Genomic DNA, 20,619 nt, shown 5'->3' with positions numbered 1-20,619 from the left:
CCGCAGGGCCAGCGCCAGGAACCCGTTCAGCTCCCCCTTCTCTAACTAGCAGCAGCCACCTTTGCTCCATTTCGCAAGTCAGCAATACATTATAAAAGGGATTGGAACAGCAAGACACTACACATAAGCTCATTTTTATTAAAAAATATTAATTTCAAGAAGAGCCAAGACAGGAGATGATACAGCAGCAGAAAGGCTTTCCCCAGACAACCCCAGGTGAACAACGCCAAGGCAGAGGGCACCAGGTGTCAGGCAAGGAACAAGCCCCTCCATGGCCCCGTGGGTCCGCGCTGCCCCACTCCTCCTTCACAATGCTTTGGAATAACGCAGCAGAAGACATATTTAGCCTTATCCTCAGGGCCACACGGGGGCCAGAGCATAGGAAGCCCTCGAATACAGCGCAGTGACCAGCAGGGAGCAACCCGCAAACTGGGCTCAGCACTGCCCCGTTGCTCAGCAAGAGCCAGAGGGAGTCATTCTGTTCAGGACAGATGCGGCTCCTGCTGCCAGACAAGAAAAAAGTCTGTTTTGCCCAGCCTAAGGCCTTCAATGATGCTGTGAGGCTGGCACGTCCTGCTGCCACCTTCAGGGCAGGATGGGAAGAGCTCCTGCTGCCCTACTCTGCTCCAGAGGCCTCCATGGCATGGACCAAAGGGGACAGCACTGGTTCACCGGGACAGCTTGCTTGTCCTGCCACAGCCACACATCCTTTCAGTTTCATTTAATCAGTGCCCACCCTGAAGCCCATGTGGAGAGAGCAGGTCAGATAGACACAGACAGGAGCGCCAGGTGCTGAAGCCAAACTGCAGAGGCTGGCCACAACCATGCAGTGCAAGCAAACATCCTCCGCAGCCGGCACTAGTCCTCAGGGACACCAAGTGCCAGCGTTGTCTGACCCGCCCAACCCCACTCCGTCTAGGGAAGCCTTGGGACAAAACCAATATGGAAATACCCTCCAGCCTTCCCCTCAGAGGCTCCTTTTGCTTCTCCCTTTTCCTTCTCCCTTTTCCTTCCTGCTGTCTCTCCCCTCCCACCCAGGGACACAGGCACAGAGACCGGACAGGAATAAAGGCTTTGTTCTTTCTTTTAAGCTCCAGCAAGAAAACTAAAAGGCAAGGAAGAGGCACAAGAGCAGGTTTCCCTTGCATTTATCTTCAGGCCTGGAATAGGAGCACACCTGGGCAGTCAGGACCCAGCAGGGAGGAAAAGGGTGTTTGCCAAGGTGATCACCCATCCTCACACATCCCAGCACACATGCTGTCACACCAAGCTGGCCATCTGCACCTGCAGGAGGGGGAAAGCCAATCATCTCCCCTTGCTCCCCTTCTCCTCCCGTCAAGGAGCTCCCGTCACACGGAAAGTGTCAAACCTTGATTATCACAACTCCGACAGTCTCAAAACCTCAATTATCCAGAATGAGGTCATGTTCCTGATAGGTATTAATTGTGTTGGAAGTTAGCATGGTTATGTGAACCCTCATTTATCAGAATCAGTTCAGCGTCCCTCTTGTTAACTTGCTAAATTGACATTTGAACGCTTTAGACTCTGCTGGTAGGGGAAGCACATTTATCCACGCTTTTAGTGGGAAAGATTCAAATGCCTTGAAATTACAGGTTTGAATCTGAGTAGGGCTGCATCAGGCCTCCTCAAGCAAATTACATGATCCTGGGCCTGTTCTGCCCAGACACTAAAGATGTCACAACACTTTACGGCAACACAGGTTTTGTCCCAAAAGGTTCACACCCACAGTAAGCAATGGGCATAATGCCTAGCATTACATGCTGGAGGCTTCGTTTTACTGCTGCGCTCTTCCTCAGAGGTAGTTCAGTTTTAATGCTGAGTTCTCAAGCTTCCCGCAGAGATAAAAGACATCTCAGACCTAGGCGTTTGTTAACGTTTGTTTTATTTACTCAGAGGAACTAGCGCCACAGGACAGAAAGGGCACAAAAGCCATAAAGCATATGAAGATCAGCGTGAATTGCCTCGCTCTTAGCTGTGAACCAGCCTCACCACTCATTCTCTCCCAGTCCTCTGTGCCAAAAGCCACCCAAAGTCCACTGTAATGATTTTGCATGAGAAATCTCCAGATGATTTTTGACTCCTAACTTATCTGATGAAATGAACTGAGAACAACTTGACTGCACCTGCTCTAGTTTCTAGATAACACTATCACAGATAATTCACAGCATGCTAGAGCTGTGCATTTGCAGGTGGGACCATCCCATTCACATATGGGCTGTGCAAGCTGGGAGTCAGGGTTTTCTTGCTGTTGAGGCATAAGAAATGGGCCATGTGATAACTTGTTTCTAGCCTGGTTCTGTTGCATGATCTCTTTAACTCTGTTGAAATGTATTAAGGCAAAGTTTCCTAGAGTGACACACTCACAGGTCCGAATTCTTAACTTAAATGATGTTTAAGTGCTGGCCTCAGCAGCTTTCATTTCCCAGTCCATATAGTGGGGCTGTAATACCCATCCACTTTAATATAGTGTCTGTAAAGCACTCTAAGACCCAAAATTGAAATCCCCAGGGAAAAATAAATAGTTAACCATTAAACAGTCATCATTAATGGTTACTTTTCTACATACTAAAAGTCTGCAATTAAATATCAACACATAATTATAACCTATTTCAAAAATGGAGTGTGCTTGAACCAAGTTTTTCAATAATGCTGGTTCCCAGAAAAAAAAAAAAAAAAAAACCCTTGAGCAAACACCTTTGCTTTGACCTCAGCAGCCTGAGCGCACACAAGGGTTTTGCTACACACCACAGAAGGGTCAGGCAGGGTTCTTGTTACCAAAGCAGGAGGGCTACTAGCTAACATCAAATAATCTGGCTACACTTCTCACCGAAAGTCACTGTTTCTGAAACTTATACTTGGCAATCAGTCTTACACAGGGCCAGAAATACATCTTGTTAAAGCATGAACTGCTGAGTCTCTCATTGAACACCAGGAACATGATCTCCTTTGAGACTATCGACCCGGCAGACAGAGTTACCAGCCCTGTAACAGGGAAGAGGATTTCTAGCAGAGACAGGGCACCTGGAATGTGTTTCCCACTCACTTGGTGGGGGGGGAATAATATGCTATTTTACAGAAAGGGTGCTTCCCCCACACACATGTAGAAAAACATCCAGTATAACTGCATGCACACAAGAAATATGTTTCTGTATAAGGTATCTAAATACCATAGTTCCTCTTCCTGCTTCCACTGTATTTTATCTTTAAATTAGGAAAGCTTTTTTATAACACGAATCATCAGAGAGGAACAGCTAGTTACCAAGGAGATTCTCTGATGAATCAGACACTGACTGGTATAGATCTAGACATATGGACTCTTCTCAATGCATGAGACCTTACATTTTAAACAGAGGAAAAAAGATCCTATCGCAATCAACTGTGGACCATGCATTTCTTCTGCCAGCAAAAACACAGCTTTCATTTTTGCCATAGGAGTAGGTAACAAGTGCATAGCGTTGAATCAGTTAGCAGATTTAGATGAATGAGAGTGTCTCTCTGGAGCACTCCTGACTCAGGAAAACAAATACCACCCAAGGACAACGTGGTCCAGATGGAGGTGACTGAAGAAAAGGCTGAAAAGCCCCTGTTCTCATACAGACACAAGCAAGGATACACAGGGTCAAGCGAGCTTTGGAGAAACAGCTGCACCTCTGCTTTGTCACAGCCGTGGCATTTCTAACACTGAGGGTTGTACTGCAAGGAAAAGCGTCCGTCTGCCTGCTTGCCCAGCACGGGACCGAGCTGCTCACGATTAACTTGGACAGAACCGGCTCCTGGCAAAAGCTCGGCTGCATTCAGCCCGGTGAGCTCTCACCTGCCCCCTCGCACCGCGAGCTCGGTTTGAAACGCTGTCGCCGAGCCCTTTTTTCTGTCCGACTTCTGCCGAGTTTCCCCTGAGGAGCAGGCGAGTGCTGGCTTCTGCCAAGTGACAGCAAAGGCACTTACCCCACACCAAACTCCAAGCCTCCTGCTCTCTCTGGGAATTACCATAATGCCCAGGAAACGCGTGAACAGTCCAGCCAGCCGGAGACACATAAACCGAGCAGATGGGAAGAGGAGTTTTAATAAACGTGGCGATAACGAGGAGCTTTGTAAAGTAAAGTTTGGAGATCGAAAGCTCAGCTTTTTGGGGCTGCCTTTTTTTCAGAGGGTCTTCTCACCTGCTTCCTTCTGGCTCGTTTCAGAAAAAATACTGCACACTGGTGTTTTGTCTCTATTTTAAGAACAGAGACATTAAAAGCCTGGGAACTGAGAGAGAAGTGAGAAATATTTGGAGACAGACATCAAGAGACAAGATAAGGAAACCTCTTGCTTGCAGAAAGGCTCTTTTCCCAAAGGTGAAAACTACAGAAGTATGTAGATGAGAGGAAAAATCTTCCTGTCAGATCCAATTGAAATCTCCATAGCAGGACCAGCTGCTCCTCTGTTGCTAAGGTAACCTGATCAATTAAAGGTCAGTTAATATCGCAAGACACATTGAAATGTTTGAAACAAGGACTGTACTTAGAGCTTAGATCGGCCAGTGTGAAGTATCAGGGAATGGAGATTAAAGTGTGTATTAGAGCAAATCTAGGCTTTACTGCCGAGAGTGTTTTGCAAGAGGATTTCCTAGAGCATTACCGTTTGACAAGAGGCTGGCACTAGCCAGGCTGTTAACTGGGGACTCAAGTGAAGGACATGTCATAGGCAAACAATTTCAAGCATTTTTTTTATAATATAACTTACACCTACTCATGTGAGGAATGAATTAGCCGTTAGTAGTATTTTTGGGCTGAAGCTAAGGGCCTGCAGTAAGCGACGCATATTGTGATGTTATCATGGTGGGGGGGAAGATTTATTTAAACGCTATGTAGGCCCCTCATTTGGAAAGCAAAATGCTCCAGAATGGTTTGATCAAGACCAAGAACAGCATACGGAATAATGAAGCAGCATGAGAAACACTTAGACAGAAAGTTGCTTTTGACACCAAAAAAAAAGTGAGGAAATCCCAAGCTATGGCTGACAGTCAATCATTAACTCACTGTCAGTCTCTCCTTCAACTTCACACGCTGAAGGAGCAGAAGTTCAGCACACCGATGATGTACCATTTATTTGCTGCACTTCTCAGATATGTGAGGTAAATCAAAGGTATAGCAGCAGCATATTAAAACTAGTTTCCAGCTTTTGGGTACTTGATAGGCTACTGGCTCTTATTTGGTTTCATGTTTATGATCTTTATTCATTTTAATGTGGAATAGAAGTCATTTACATAATAATTGCATTGAAAATGGAGAGCAGCTGAGGAATTAGAAAGTTTGTGTGCAGTTACTAGAAGTAGAGTGCTAACTCCCATGCACACGTCAGCTCAAGAGTGTCAGACTGTCACAACACTGCCATTATTCCAGCCTTAGATTGAACTTAGTTACCTCTTATTCTGTGGAAAGCACTTGGGGTTTGCTTTTAGAAAAGCATAAAAAGAGCTGTTAAAGCATGGACTATATCTTACACAGCATCTTTGGTCTGGGAATAACATATGTGCAAGCTACTGATTTACAAATAGATAAACTGAGGCAGTGAGCATGTAGCCATCTCACAGCAAAGCCTGCAGCTAAACAGAAAGTGTCAGGAGAGGAACTTAAGTCTCCACTTCCACAGCTTTGCACCAACTCTTCATCTGTACAGATTTGGAAACTCATCACTCATGACCTTCACTATTTAGCAGCGCAGGTCTGAACATAGAGACTAAAAGTAGCAGAGCCACTGTATTTTGTGGTTTTTGGCTGGAACAGTATCTGTATTCCATCTTTGCCCATGAGTTTTAACAGTAGCACATGACTAGGTTGACAGTGGTCTAAAAATTGGTTTGAGCTCAACTTACTGCTACCAGCATCTGACTGATGTCTGAATACGTAGGATAAGGTCAAGAAAAGAGGTGAGAATTGACAGAGAATACGAAGAGCCAGGTAGAGAGTGGCTTCCATTGAGCCATGGTGTTTGACAGCATGTCTAGCTCGCTTTGTATTAATCCAGCTTTAGAATAGGGAAGGATTTTTTAACAGATAAGTCTAAAAAATTTGATGTAGTCTGTTCTGCACCCCTATATACATATTTCATAGTTTTCAACAAATTTGTTGAGTGTTTTGCCTCTCAGGGATACTCTGCACCAACTTCAGCCATTCACTTATCTACTAGGTGTCCACAAAGTATTCCCAGTGTCCCTGAAACAGTGCCTCAGCACTGCCTTCTCAGCTGGCCACACCAAGGGGGCACCCTAGGAGTCTGCAAGCTGTTGCCTGTTAAACTCAGTTTAGGATCAAAATTCAGGGGCTAACTCATGCCCTCACACACCCTGGAAGGCAGTGCACTCAGTGCCAGCACAGCAGGGAGATGCAGGATCCTTCCTGAACAACCTTTTCCAAATGACCCAGATTGCGTCAATAGGCTCTGAAGGGAGCCCACAGCCAGCGCTCTTCAGATGGAGGCATAGGACTTGCAACATGGGGCCCAAGAGAGAAAAGGACCAGGACAATGGGAAGAGAAAGCAGAAGGCCTCAGCATCCTCCCCTCCTTCAAACTGGGTTAATGTCTTATTTCTTTTTCTACTCTCTTAAATGAGCCAGAGACAGATCACTCCCTCTGTGTCACTTTGCATGCCGAGTCTCAGGCCGCTGAAGAGACTCTGCGATGTTGTGTATTAGACTTTGCCTTTCAAGCTACTCTTCAGTCCAGTAGGTTGCCTCAGGGCTTTTGAAGTAGTGCATGTTTCCAGAGTGACCCATTTCTCTTCTTTTATTTAGTGATCGGTTGATAAATAAATGTACCAATAACCAGATGTCGCATAGAGAGAGGGGCAGCAGGAACAAGGGAGCTGCCTGCGTTTTGCAGGCCTGTCCAGAGGCTACAAACAGACAAATACTGGTGCTTGTAGTATTCCTGCAGGTGAAGGGCAGGCAGAGGCAGCAATAGCCAGTTAGTGAAGGCAGCATATAAACACCCCAAAGCAAAGCATGGTGGGGTACGTACAAGAAACTCCCCTTCTACAAAGGTTTCACATTAGGACATCACAGCTCTGCAGCAACCAATGCTTTTTAGCTCATGTTTTGCTTAAACTCAAGTAGTATTTTTCCCCTATGCAGGTGCAATCCACAAGCGCCATTAAGGCATATGAGCCACTTCCAACACTACTTAGTGCAGAAGACAAATAATGCTACACTGTGGACCATTATTTATTGCCTAAATGGCTTCCCCCTAGACTTCACTGTGCATTTAACTAGAAGTCTACAGCAAAGATATTACAGTGAGTACATAATCAGAAATGCACTTTAAGAATAACTTGAACACTAGTTAAGTCACTGGGGGAACTGTCTGGCTTCCACATGGCCACAGACTCACTTGTATGCATCCACTTACAGGTAAATAACGCTGGGTGTAATATTTGGTTATTTACAAGGCTAGTATAACACTAGTGTGATTTCATAAGATGCTTCACCAAGAATGAGTTAAGAGGAAAAACATCAAATTAGTGATTAAATTCTCACGTAATTAAAACTTTTACCTCAATGCCAACCTAGAAGACTAAGGTACAGACGTAGCTGAACAGATATTTAAACACTTGTGGTTCAAGCACAGACTGATGCTCTTTGCTGTGCTGGGGTCCAAATCAAGGTGGCTTCAGTCAGCACTCTGCTCACCATTCAGTGCAGACACTTATCTGCCACCTTGTATTCAAATACCACCCCCAGCCGCACTGCCAAGGGTGCACAGGAAGGATAATGGGGCAGACTTCCACCCAGTGTCAGTCATTTAACTGCAATTTGTTCAGCAAAGCCATGCCCATTTATAAAACAGACAATGGTCTGGCATTATCTTTAGTCCACGTTCTTTTCAGTCCTGCTTCTCCACTTCACAGATATATCAGGCGGTAAGGTGGCCTTGCTAAATGGTATGCGTCCAGAGTGAGATTTTATGCTCTTGCTAGTACCAGTGGAGATTTAAAATTGCATTGTATTAGAGCTTTGAAAAAAATCCCACTATTTCCTCAGCAATTAACTCCTGTACTAAGTTGATTTGAATTAAACAGTAGCCCTCCACACAGCAAGCTGAAAAACTGTTTTACTCTATGTAACAGTTAAATCCATTGCTGGTGTGTAAATGCTGATGGGGAAAGGAAGCATGCCTTGCGTGAGGGAAGGAAGAATGTAGAAATCTCAGAAATAGCTTAAACCCTTCCATGTCCTACCCACATGCTCATGACTTTTTTCTGCTTTGAAGTCTGTCTCCACTGATACACAGCTTAATTAGCTCTGAGTGAAGCAGCATGGTTTTGACAAGTGCTGGAAGTTTAAATGGAGGGGGAGTGTAATGGAAAGCATCCTGCTGCTGCTGGCAGGGCTGCAGGGTCTCTGCACAGCAGGCTCCCTCCCAGCCATTAGCAGGTCTGTATAGGGAGGCAAAGGCACTCCTGGGTGGGATTTGTAGTCAGTGAAAGGACTTGGTGCAGAAGGAATGGATATTTTCTTCCCCTCAGGCCCTTTCCCCTTGCTCTCCTCCCACACATAGCCATCCTTCAGTGTCCCCTGGCTTTGCCACCATTAAGTATCCACGTCCCACCCAGTCCCTATCCCCCTTCCCTAGCTTCTTGGCCTCAGGACAGTCAAGTCTCACATCCTGAAAATAGGATTACCCTTAGTCTACATTCTTTTCAGCTCTGCTGCTTCATTTCACAGGTTCATCAGCTCCTGCCCCTCCGCAGCACCCTCACACCAGCTCTCAAGCAGGAGCTCAGCCAAGCAGCCAGGGTCTGAAGGCAACACACTGATCCAAGCAGCGAGTGCTTTCTACACTTAGACACAAGCCTCAAGCCACATTCTCAGAACCATTTGATACCACTTCTGACTGGTAGAAGAGCTACACTACTTGATTACATTTATCACTAACTGTAGTTAAAACAGACCCTTTTAACCATTAAGATATAGCTTTGCTGCATGTTGATACCAACATCTCCATATGTTAAATAACAGATACAACACCAAAAGCTAGGTAATAAGTGTTCAGATGCCTGTAAAATGATTGTTTTGCATCTCTGCAGTAGCTTTCAAAGCTTTCCAGCACTGCACAGTTTAAGCCACAGGACACTCCCATTATCAGTGCTGCCCTGCCTCTTCTGCAGGAGGTGAAGAGGAAGGTTGTCCATTTCCAAACACACTGCCTGAAGGGCTGAGAGAAGAAACAGGAACTTTGACTCCTGGTTTTCTGTTTCATTCAGGGGAAATTCCCCCTTGTTGTGTCAATCCTTCACAGCAATTATAAAATGGATACTTTTAAAATGTTTCTTTAAGGGTTTTCTTCAAAGTACACATCCACTCCTGATTTGATGAATAAGCTAAAGCTGTACTCCTGGTATTTTTGGAATTGAAAGCAACCTCCTGATTCGTAACTATAAGCAACAGCCCCATGAGAATGAGAGTGCAGGTGCTGCTTAAACAGCAAGCACTCCTCAGGGTCTGGACCTGCAATTACACAGCCTGAGACAGAAACCCACTACCTTCTCAGTGCAACACAAGCTGATTTACCTCCACTCAGGCATTTAAATAGGTGACCATCTAGCAGTTAAGGGTACAGACAAGTGCTGTGGGTGCTGAAGATTCAGGATAAGTGGAACATATTTGCTCTAATTGCATAAGCTCACAGCTTGTTCAAACTTCATTCAGGTACCTGAGATACTTGATGCTGTCTCACACTCCAGGATTTTAAGTAGGTTTTAGTGTAGTCACTCCCTCAATTGCATTAGTTTGTTCTGCATAAGTAAGATGCTCTCCAGAGCTTCAGGTCCTATCCTTCCACCTGCAATCCAGGTCATCACCACTCAGTTTTAGGCAGTTAAGTTGACAAGATGAACAAGTAACTAGTCAGAGAGGTCATTAAAAACAAGGCAGCGAAGTTAACACCAGATATATCTGTCCCCCTTTTATCCATAAAGCTCAACCTAGAAAGAGCAAAATCTGTCGGGGCGTCCAAAAGTAAAGAAAAGGCTCTTTGGGATCATTGCTCCTATGAAAATACCCAGAACCTGCAGGAGGGACCCATCACATCACACAGAAGCAAGCAGCCGTTTCAGATGAGCAATTTCTGTAGATGCCTCATACAAGTATCAGGCCACAGCCATAAGTCAATCAAATTGTCTGCAACTTTCACATGCAAGCTCATCATGTGAGACAAATGAGTCACTTATTTTCACCATGGTTAATGATTACAGATCCAAAGGCTGAAATTTCTGTTCACACCATTGAATACAATGGTCAGTAATAGATTCAGCCCACAAATAACCACAAGTCATGACCTGCTCAGTGGACCAGCAACAGAAAGGAGCCTTCAATTTATTTCTCAGTGGCTATTAACCTCTGCAAAACTAGCAAAAGCAACTCCTTCAGGGTTATATTTAATAATCCCTTGCTATGATCTAGTCCAGAACTCATGCAAAGATATAATATATCTGCTGTCTAGTACTATAGACAGCTGCTCCAATTCAATAAAGCTGATGAAAACATCCACTTATCCAAGCAGAGGAGATGGCTTTGTAGCTGGAGCATCAAGCTAAGACCAGCTGTTCCAGTTGGGCAGTTAACATCCTCAAAGGCCTTTCAGGCAACTCTGACAGCACAGCATTCACCATAAGCAAGGGCTGTTCATTATAGGGGGAAGGGAGGGAAAGAAGGTAGAGCCAAGCCTCACCACTATCTGCTAGCCCCAGTCTCTAATGCTTATCGCTCCCTGTTGTAGGGGCACGGCCAGAATTTTGTTCCTTCGCACCCACCCTAGCCGGCAGCAACCCAGCCCTCCAGTGCCAGGAACGCCATGTTGTTAGGAAGCCTAAGAGGGAAGACGCTACAGAAGTATGAACAATCATTTGTTACGGTTGTCAGTTTTGTAGGACAAGCGTCAGCATAACATACTGCCATGGTGTCACACTTCCAGTCCAAGCAGGAAGTAGTAGCACAGGACAAGCAGGTCAGGCAGCCTTGTGCTGCCCTTGGAGGGGCTCTGCTGAGCCTTTGACAGAGCTGCGGAGCCAGGGACAAAGTCACCATCAAGGATACTTGAAACAAGCTTCCTCAGCAGGTCAAATCTTTCCCATTTCAAGGCTTCAGAATACACCTTTTTCCCCTTCTCCCTCACACTGAAACCTGCTTCTACACCTCAGTCATCCTCACTCATCACTGTTCTTATTACTAAAGCTCACCCACTAGACAACACTGCAACTAAACCTGTATCTTCTGCATCTCTGATCCACTTCAGATCACCTCTTGCCTGCATTGTTTGTCTCCTGCTTATACCTTAGTCCACCCCAAGCCACCCAGCTCTTGTGGTCTCTCTTCTGAGGCAACACAGGCTCCTCCAGGCCCCACATTGCCTGTTGGCATGCTGGGGACCACTCTGGCTCTCTGCCTCACGCTACTAAACCGCTCTCTGTTTCTCTCTGCTTCACTCTCCCATCTTTGTTACGTGCTATCATTACAGTCAGCACCGTTCAGCCTCCCTCAGGCAAGGTCTTATTGCTAAGAGTGGAATCTTCCAAACATTGACCCATTGTAGCCTAAATATTATCATTCTATCATTACTTCCAATAAAGCTGGCTCTCTTTCACCTTCCACAATAGGTCAGAAACGACTTGGCTGCATCAAAGACAACGCACACAACATCAGCAGCACCAGGCTGCATTTAGTAAGGTACATCAGTTAAACTAGTATTCTGAATCCCCTGACCTGCTCTTCTCCAACTAGTAGATATAAACCCATAAATAATCTGCACAGTTCTCCGTGATTGCACACCTACACAAAAAAAAAGCACATACATTCAGTCTTACTGAACTTCACTTTAGATTAGATTAAAGCAAACAAAAACAGCATATTAAGGCAGCACATCGTGCCCACCCTCCACCTAGCAGGCTGTAAAACCAGGGCAGACAAATACTTTAAAAAAAAAAACTTACACCTCCAAAAGACACATGGCATTTTCTCAGTTACTTGCAAATATTTTCCCCTCATGCCAGACAGCTTCCCAGCCATCAGTCCAGCAAGAAACTTTACAGAACACCCACAGCACATCAGCCTCACTACTGCAGGGTGAGCTATTTATCTGCTCTTAATCTGGCCTGGATCAGAAGCACCTGGAATGAAGGATCACAGAGCAGATCTTGGGCTGATTGATCTAAGTTGCTATAGTTTCATTAACTTTAACAGATCCCTAATAACAATTAATATCAGCTGAGGACCCAGGAGCTGGTCCCTTTATTCATTTATGAGCCCAGGCAGTGTTCAGTGAAACAGTAATAGAAAGAATGCTATCAAATCTGAAGCCAAGGAGGTAGCAAAAGTTAACTTGTTTGCAAACGGAAGGGCTAATTCTGCTTTGCCATGCATATGTTATACCTCTGAAATCCAGTCAAGGCATTTAACATCCGCTTCTTTAGCAGTAACTACAAGGGACGCTAAGCAAGAGGCAGAAGACGTTTTGGATGTTTTCATATGGCTCCTGTTGCTAAGGAAACTGCTTCCTTGATATCTGTGTGTTCACCACATCTAGGTCACTTAGGCTTTGGTTCTCAAAGTTTGGAGTGAGTCATGGTTGGATAGTAATCGTGAAATAACTTGCTAAGGAATGCATTTATCACACACTTTCACTCACGTGCTTGAATATATATTATTAGTTGTATATAATAACACAGAACATTAGCAACAGAAGAACTATATTAATACTATTACTAGTAGTAGTATGCTGTGTACTAAGAATTGTATCTATCCACTCAAATAGAAACAAGAAAAATACCACCCTCCCATTTTTTACACATACTGTTACAATTCTTATCATCTGGCAATGTTGGGGTGTAACATTAGGATATAATATGCTAAAACTCTCTCGATGAGACAAAACTCTGAATATCAGTGTTTTTTAATTCTCCTTACATGATACAGCCAAAGCCTGTATTACTAAACCACGCGATCATTTCTGAAACTGTCACAAGGAATATGTGTTTCTGTGAGTTGAGTGTTGTACAAGTGTTCACAACAGGCTGCAAGACATGATGTTTGAAAAAGAAGGAATAGTTGTCAACTTTTACCAAACCAGTTATGTGCACTTGCAGATAGAAAGGTGATGGTATATGAATGTCATATCCATACATTAGTTACATTATGTTCCCCACCTGTAAATTATGTAGCCCCCTTACACTCTCCTGCACCTTGTCTCTGAAAAGCCACTAAAGAAGTAGCTGTTTCCTTTCATTTACTTCAGTCTGTTTTGTTCATTTGGTTTCTGCAAACAGCAATCAGTTTGGTACAGGACCAGGTATTTTTAGGCTATCGTAAAGTATGCATATTTCAGAGAGGCCCATAAGAAGTCCTCATTAATCCTGACAGATATTCTGTATTCGCACTCAAGGCTCCATTTTGAATAATCATCCAAAAGCTTAGCTGAACTCTCAGCACCTTGTAGGTATGCAGCCTGGCCTGGAGCTCTTCTGATTGATCGCAGGAAGATTTGGCAACCATGGGTTTGGACCAGGCCTGATTCTGCTCCTTCTTTTGAGCTGGGCAGTAGCAGCTGGTATTTCAGGCACTCACCCCAGAGCTTTTTCTTGGCAACCCCGTGAGCCACCTAGTTTGGGTGATACTTGTTCACCGTTGCCGTGGTACAAATCTGGAATGAATTCCATGGAGCTGGGAGAGTTTCCACTGACAGAAAAGTGGTGTCAAGAAAAGATGGTATTGAACTAAAGAAATGAGCTTTCAATGTTTTGTTCAACTCTGTATGCTGTCCTGTAATGTATTTTCTCTGCACTTTCAGACTTTAAGATTTTTAATCTACAGTCAGTAGAAGAAAGGATCTGAGGGTTAAAGGCTTAAGTAATGGGGGTCATTTCTCATGTCTGCTACTGTAAAACACCAAGAAAGCTGGAAATATAGCGTGCCTCTTTCCTCTGCTGTTTCTCCCTTTGGGGGCTCCCATGCACCCATGCACCAGGAGCTGCGCTGCCTATTTCTCTGTTTTGCTGTCAGTCAATTTAGTAAGTGCCAGAAAAAGGAAAGCCTGAGGTCCCATCAGCAGGTTTGCAAATGACGGGAAATGCCAGCCGGCACCTGCCTGAGCCTTCAAGGAAGGGTTGAGTGCAGGGGTATTTTCGGTGCTGTGACCTCTGGTTCCAGCCTCCTTTTGGGGCATTCAGAGGAGCTTTGTGAGGACGCCAGGCAGGTTTTAAATAGTGAATATAGATCATTGTGAAACCATCTGGCGGGCTGAGTTCCTGCCTAGCAGCTTGAAAGCAGTCTGGGTTTAGGCTGCTTGGTCCCGTCTTGTTTGATTTCCCCTTTTGTTCTTGTGGAGAGCAGTGCTTTGGTAAGCAATGCAGACTAATTATTGAATGATGATTTTCTGAAGCAGATGGCTGTTTTCTTTTAGAGCTTTCTTATTACAGAGGTTTGCAAGTACCAAGAAAAGAACTTAACCCTTGAGATCTCGTTTTCTGCCTGAACCCACCATCTGCTGGAAACGCTGCTGCTGCGCGGTGGTGCTGCTACCCCAACAGACAGGGATGACAGACTCATGATATTTTTGAGTGACTTTGAGCAGTACTTTTCTGGACCACGCTTTCATGGGCCTTTTGACATATGCCTGACTGCTTCCTTCAGTCAGGCTGCCTTTCTGCAAGTTCTCATCATTCATTCCAAAGGGGACGTATCAGGCAGGGCCTGCATTATATTCAGGCTTTTAGCACCCTCTGGACCCTAACGCCAGGCAGCCTCGCAGTGTCCGGTTCCCACCTCCACTTAGTTCTCTGCTTAGCAGCAGCCACAACACCATGAGCGAGCCGGGATATGATTTAGTGGTGCATTCCAATATATGCAGCAGGCAATTTAAAAGAATGCCTCCTCCACACCTTGGCTCTTGATCTAAATTATTCGTTGAATTTACCAACAATTTCTTCTCATATTTACTATGTTCCCTGGACTGTCTTTTGTGCACATATTGTATCACTTTAGCCCACACTCACCATACCTCTTTTACTTCTATTTTATAGGCCTTACCAGGGTGATCGTCTGCATGCTAAGTTAGGTGTTTCCATTTGGTCATATAAGTTGCCATGTCTCGAGTTATTACTACAGATCTCAAAGTATTAATAGATATCCATATAAATGTTTCTTGAGTATGGAAGTATGAGATTTAATATTATTTCTCCACTGGTATAATGGGAGGTTTATTTTCTCTTATGGTAAAATAGTTGTTGCAATCTATCTGCCGTGCAAAGGTAACAAGTTTGCTGCAGCATGGATAGCAAACTTCACTATAAAGCTTCAATAGGTGACCGGAGACCATTTGCTCTCATCTGCTTCACTCAGCACCTTCAGGGTGAACAGGTCACCTTCATTTTCTTCTTCTTGTCTTCTTCTTTTTCTTCTTTTCTTCTTCTTCTTCTTCCTCCCACCTACATTGTCTCACCTGATTTTCCCTGTCCCCTCTTGAATATCTCACCCTTTTGATAGCAATAGCTTTTCAGACTTGGTGATTTCACTGGCTGTTTCTGATCGGTGCTGATAGGAGAAGAGTCTCTAATACCCCTTTCAGGTCTAACTGCTGTGCTATATGCTGTTAACTTTGGGTTATTTGGTCTCAGGATTCCCATTTATGTTTCAAACTCTTAGTCCAAAGCATGGAAGCTGAGAGGAGTTAACACCCAAAAGTACCTCTACTATTGAGGCTGCAATAGTCCAATGTTGTCTGTAAACAGGATGAGATTCCATCTGGCGAACCTCAGATGACTGATAAATGTATCTTTTCCTGCCAGCTGTGAAACAGCAGGGTGCCTGAGAGGAGACTCCTCAATATACATCCCCACAGGCCAGGATGCTGTTCTTTGTCTCTAAACCTAGATAAAGTTTCGTTAGTCTTTTGAGAATCGTTTCTGGGACTGAAATGGGTATAAGGGTTAACAGTACAACAATGCCATGGGCTGGGCTGGTGACCATTCTACCTGACACGATAGAAGTCTGGTGGGAACACTGCCTCTGTGGGATTTCTATTATTTTCTTGGACCAATCTGCAGGAGAAGAGCTAATCTTATGAGATGCCAGCCACATATTCACGAGTAAGAACACATAGAAATGGTTTACCTCAGATCCATCCAACAACCAGAAGACACAGAGCAGTTCTGGATGCCAGGACTGAAAGCCAATTCCACATCTGCCAGCCCTTCCCAGAATTTAACCCAAGATCCTCAAATGAACATTTGACTTTATATTCACTGATTATCTTTTAAAGTATTCTGTAGAAAAAAGATTGATTTCTGAACTAAGACTTACTGAAGATGTAGCAGCTTGGCATTTGGGCATCAGTGATTTTCTTTCAATGAATTTTCCCATCTGCTTCCCTGACCAGAAGTTAGCTCCCATTACACAGCCCCAGGGCCAGCGCGACATTGCAAAGGCCCAACACGCAGAGCACGGTGACACTGGAAAAGCAGCAAGACATTCGCAGGTTGTTTGGCCAGTGATTGCAGGTGCATGTCACTCAGAGGGGACTCCTTTAGGAGCAAGCCCTTGCATTATCAATACTATAGCATGACACAGTTTGCCACCAAGGCAATCAACCTGTCCCCAAAAAGCAACTTAAAATAGTTTGCAGGCTGTGTGCCTCCATTCTCCATAACCAGACTGGCTCTAAAAAGAATTTCATTTGTTTCCAAACTGCCTTTAAAAACCTTCAGCCTCCCTCTGACCTCAAATGCTTGTGCTCTGAATATAGCCTAGAGAAGATTGTTCTTTAGGACTTCATCACTAGTTAATTCTCTTAAAGAGATTACTCAAATCTCTTAAACAAATATCAGACTAGTTTTTTCATTAAGCACAGGCACTAAAATGACCTTGTTGATGAAGTCAGCATGATTTAACCTCACAGATCAGAGAGGGAAGCCTCGGATGTGATTTTGGCTCAGTAGGTACGATCATGGTAAGTTATCAGATCACCCTGCACCTCTCTTTCCCTATCTGTCATATCCTTGTGATGTTGCTTACAACACAGGACAGAAAATATTAAATATTCCAGATCTTCAGAGGTAGGACAATATCTGGAGAAAGTTTTGGGAGCTAGCACAACCTGCTGTTTTCTTTTACTAATGCTGGTATGCCTATTGCTTTCCTGCATGTCTCATATTTGAACTTTCTGGTTCGTTCCAGTGCCAGCACGAGGCTGGTTTGCTCAGCATCCTGACTCCTATGTTAATGAAACTGGCATTGCTCAGAAGCAGGTTTAGCTTCGTGAATTTGACTCGGCGCACGGGCGCGGGTCCTTCGGCACGTTAGCATACTCCCACTGCAGACACGGTCCCCTCTGCCTGCTGCCTTTGAGTGACTTCCCTACTGTGTAGCTAATATCCAGTTATTTATGTCTTGCGTATATCTGTGCAGTTGTCTCTGTGTCTCTCCTAGGTTTCAGAAATAATTAACTGTGCAAAGACAGGTTCAGGTTGGCTGAGCTACAGACATTTTCTTAAGCACTATGAGTGGCTCAATAAGGTTTGCATTAAATATTTTGTCATTGTGTTTTGGCCTGTTGATGTGACTCAGAAACATTATTTGAGAGATATAGTCTGTAAAAGGGAGATCATTAAATCAAAAATATATCACTTTCAACATACATCTGTTTTGTTGTTGTTCTTGCTACTTCTTTTCTTTAATATCATCTGATTTCCTTGCAAAATTTCTAGTCTCCGTCAACAGTTTCAAATCAAATGAGGCTTCATAGGCCATTCTAAAAAAAAAAAAAATCATTACAAGGAAAGTCCACCATGACTGAAGCATTTATGTTTACTTTCAAAGCTCTTTGCCCAAATTTCAGTTTAATTTACTCATTTGCTGATCCTAATTTTCCAGTACCGTGGTTACGATATTTAAGCAAATATCACTTGTGTGGAAACACATTAGAATTCTGCAACTAGCTGGAACGTATGGCTTCAAAACCGGTCTCAGATTTGCTTCTCAGCCTTCTCTGCGCAGTGATGGGTTTCCCTTCCTCTTCCCAAAAACATTTTAGTAGTGTTCACTGTTCACTTTCTGAGTGCCACACTCCATTTCACTCTCACCATTGTTCATTACGGCAAAAGTATCCTACTTCCATTAAACTTCAAGTGCGCTTGACATAGGAGTATAGTGTTTGCTCACTTCAGTCACTCCAGAGACTTCTTTAGATGCTATTATTTCATTTTCATTTGTTTTTATTTAATAGTTTCTTAAAAGAGCTTTGATATTTTCCTGTGCAGCACACAGAAATAGCAAATAATTGTGATTAACAAAATATTAGAATATTGGAATATTGCTGTCTGTGTGTTCCACTCACAATGGAGAAACTCTGTGTTATACACTCGTTACTTCTAAAAAAAGAGAAGAGTGATCGGTTTTCTGCTCAAATAGCAGGGGTGCCGTTTGACCAGGCAGGTCTGAAGGCTACATCTCTGTCACACAACCCCTCGTTCCCCAGCCCAGATTCAGGGCTGGTTCTCCCTTCTGCAGACGTCAGTGGCAGTGCCACTCGGTGGGATCTGATCCTCTCTGATCCCAGCTGGGCTCCCAGTCTGGAGAGTGAGATAAAAGTGGCTGTGAGGACCCCAGACCAATGCTGAAAGTGCATCCCCAGAGGAGGCAGCTGAACATCTCTTTGTATTCTGTAGCACTGGCTCCCTTGCCTCTACAGCTGTCTCCTTCAGTCTCTTCAGGGGGCTGCATTTCTGTATGCTAATGTGAAGAGAAAAACCTTTTTAATCCGGTATCTTACAAACTCAAAACAGTGGTATTTTTTAATTTTGAATAAAATATGAATATTAAGCTCTTTGGATCAGAGGCTTTGTCTTCTAGCATTTCTGCTAAGCACTGAGCGCTCTGCTGGTATTATAGAAGCAAATACTACAAATAATATAATGCAGTTCAGATCTCAGGAATCTGTTTCATTACAAATGGGCTCTCAAAGCATATCTTTATGTTTTGATGGAAAAGGCTCAGATATGAGAAACGCTTTCCCTGAAGTTGGTGCTGAGCCTAGCCTTGAGAAAGCTTGGAGTCAAGAACCTCTTTTGATTTAGGCTTCTTAGTAATTCATGAGGCTCTTATTGTTTCTATTCCACCATTAAATCAGGAATACTCTGCCCAGGGGACTGGAAAATAAGTTGAATATACAGAGAAGCGGGCAAGAGCTGTTTAATCCTGCGAAGTAACGCTATGTAACAGTCCAGGACAGAAAGTGGCAATGAAATCTCCAGCCAGCAGAATACAAACAGGTAAAAAGGACTTAAAAAAACTCCTTGTAGAAAGGAATACGTTATTAACTGAAAAAGTAATTTAACAGAATAGTAATGTTCTCATACCACCGAGCAAATCTAATACCAACTCTGCAAATCTAATACGCTTTCTGCAAAAGCAGTTCAATCTGTAGCGTACTCTTTTGAGGCTGAGGCCAGTGTCCATGAAGTACGATGGAAATATTTCATCATCTTCAATAACAGCTGGATCAGGCATCCCCTGGATTTGGTTTGTCAGTGGCTGTTATTGTTTCTACAGAGTATTCCGCTCAAACACGCCACATGGTGATTAAAGTAATTTCTAATTTCCACAACAATACAACCAAATTCTCAATACACCCGCTCTTTAAAGCAGGACGTAGAAGGCACTGCTGTGTTTGCATCAGAGCCATTCCCTTCTAGAGTGCCTTAAACAAGAACCAGATTGGTCCAAAAATTCACAGGTGGGTGGGAAGTAAACATCAGACCTTTTTAAGTGACATGTAATCGATTGCCAGACCCTTCCACCATGGTAACAAATTATTCAGGAATCCTAGACCCACCCTCTGAGTGAGCCATGAATAGTCAACAGCAGATATGCTGCTCATTTTACAGTAATTATGCCGTCACATTGCCAGCCATTGTATTTCTCATTTCACTAATGGCCAGTTCATTGTACTTCATCTAGTCCTTTATTTTGCAAATCAGCTGGAAATGATCAGCTTCACTAACCAGAGCTTCTAAAGGCTCGGTGCCATAATCCATATGGAATTCAGCTGGCTTCAATATACGTGGAGTAGGCTGGCCATAGCACATTATTTCATACCAGGCAACTGCAGTGCACCAAACTATCTCGGTCTATCACTTTTTGCAGGTCCTAGCAACATCTCCCAGTCATTTCATTAACGTTTTCACCCCTTATTTCTTATAAAGCCCAGAGACAATCTTAATCTTCTTATCGTGTCACACTATTGCCTTGCTGCGTTCCTCATGGCCTCACATAGAAATTTTGTAGTGTTATGTTCTTCAGTTAGCCCAAAATTGGCTTGGAAGAAGACACTGCAGAGAGGTCTTTCCCTGAGTAGCCCCAAAAGAAAAATCAAATCAGAATCACAGCTTCCTTTTGTGTGTGCTTTTAATTTTTGATATCAGTTTAGAAGAGGGCTGGTTTTACCATGGTTTGACAGAAGGGAGCATCTCCCGTTTGTGCCCAGGGCAGTGCTGTTCTCGATGTCTCCCTTTCTGCAGGCTTCAGGGAGGTAAATTGTGGCCCAGCTTATGCACCTCTACAAGGTCATGGG

At 43.9% G+C, this 20,619-nt stretch overlaps 1 protein-coding gene across 9 annotated transcripts in view; it reads left to right on the top strand.

Annotated features, from left to right (window-relative positions):
• Positions 1–20,619, top strand: part of KCNMB2 (potassium calcium-activated channel subfamily M regulatory beta subunit 2) — a 161,236-nt gene that overhangs the window by 100,828 nt on the left and 39,789 nt on the right. The window contains exon 1 of one of the 9 annotated variants that reach the window (XM_009673781.2): positions 3,315–4,455. The exons of 5 other annotated variants lie outside the window; for them this stretch is intronic. In XM_009673781.2, the coding sequence (XP_009672076.1) occupies positions 4,382–4,455 (74 nt within the window). In that variant the 5' untranslated portion in view covers positions 3,315–4,381. Of the gene's footprint in view, positions 1–3,314; positions 4,475–11,707; positions 11,727–20,619 lie in introns of those variants that run through there. 3 more of the 9 variants (XM_009673780.2, XM_009673785.2, XM_068954393.1) reach the window with 3 other exon arrangements.

The sequence above is a fragment of the Struthio camelus genome, chromosome 9 (assembly GCF_040807025.1).
Source record: "Struthio camelus isolate bStrCam1 chromosome 9, bStrCam1.hap1, whole genome shotgun sequence".
Lineage (NCBI taxonomy): Eukaryota > Metazoa > Chordata > Aves > Struthioniformes > Struthionidae > Struthio > Struthio camelus.
This window is presented reverse-complemented; position numbering and strand designations above follow the sequence as displayed.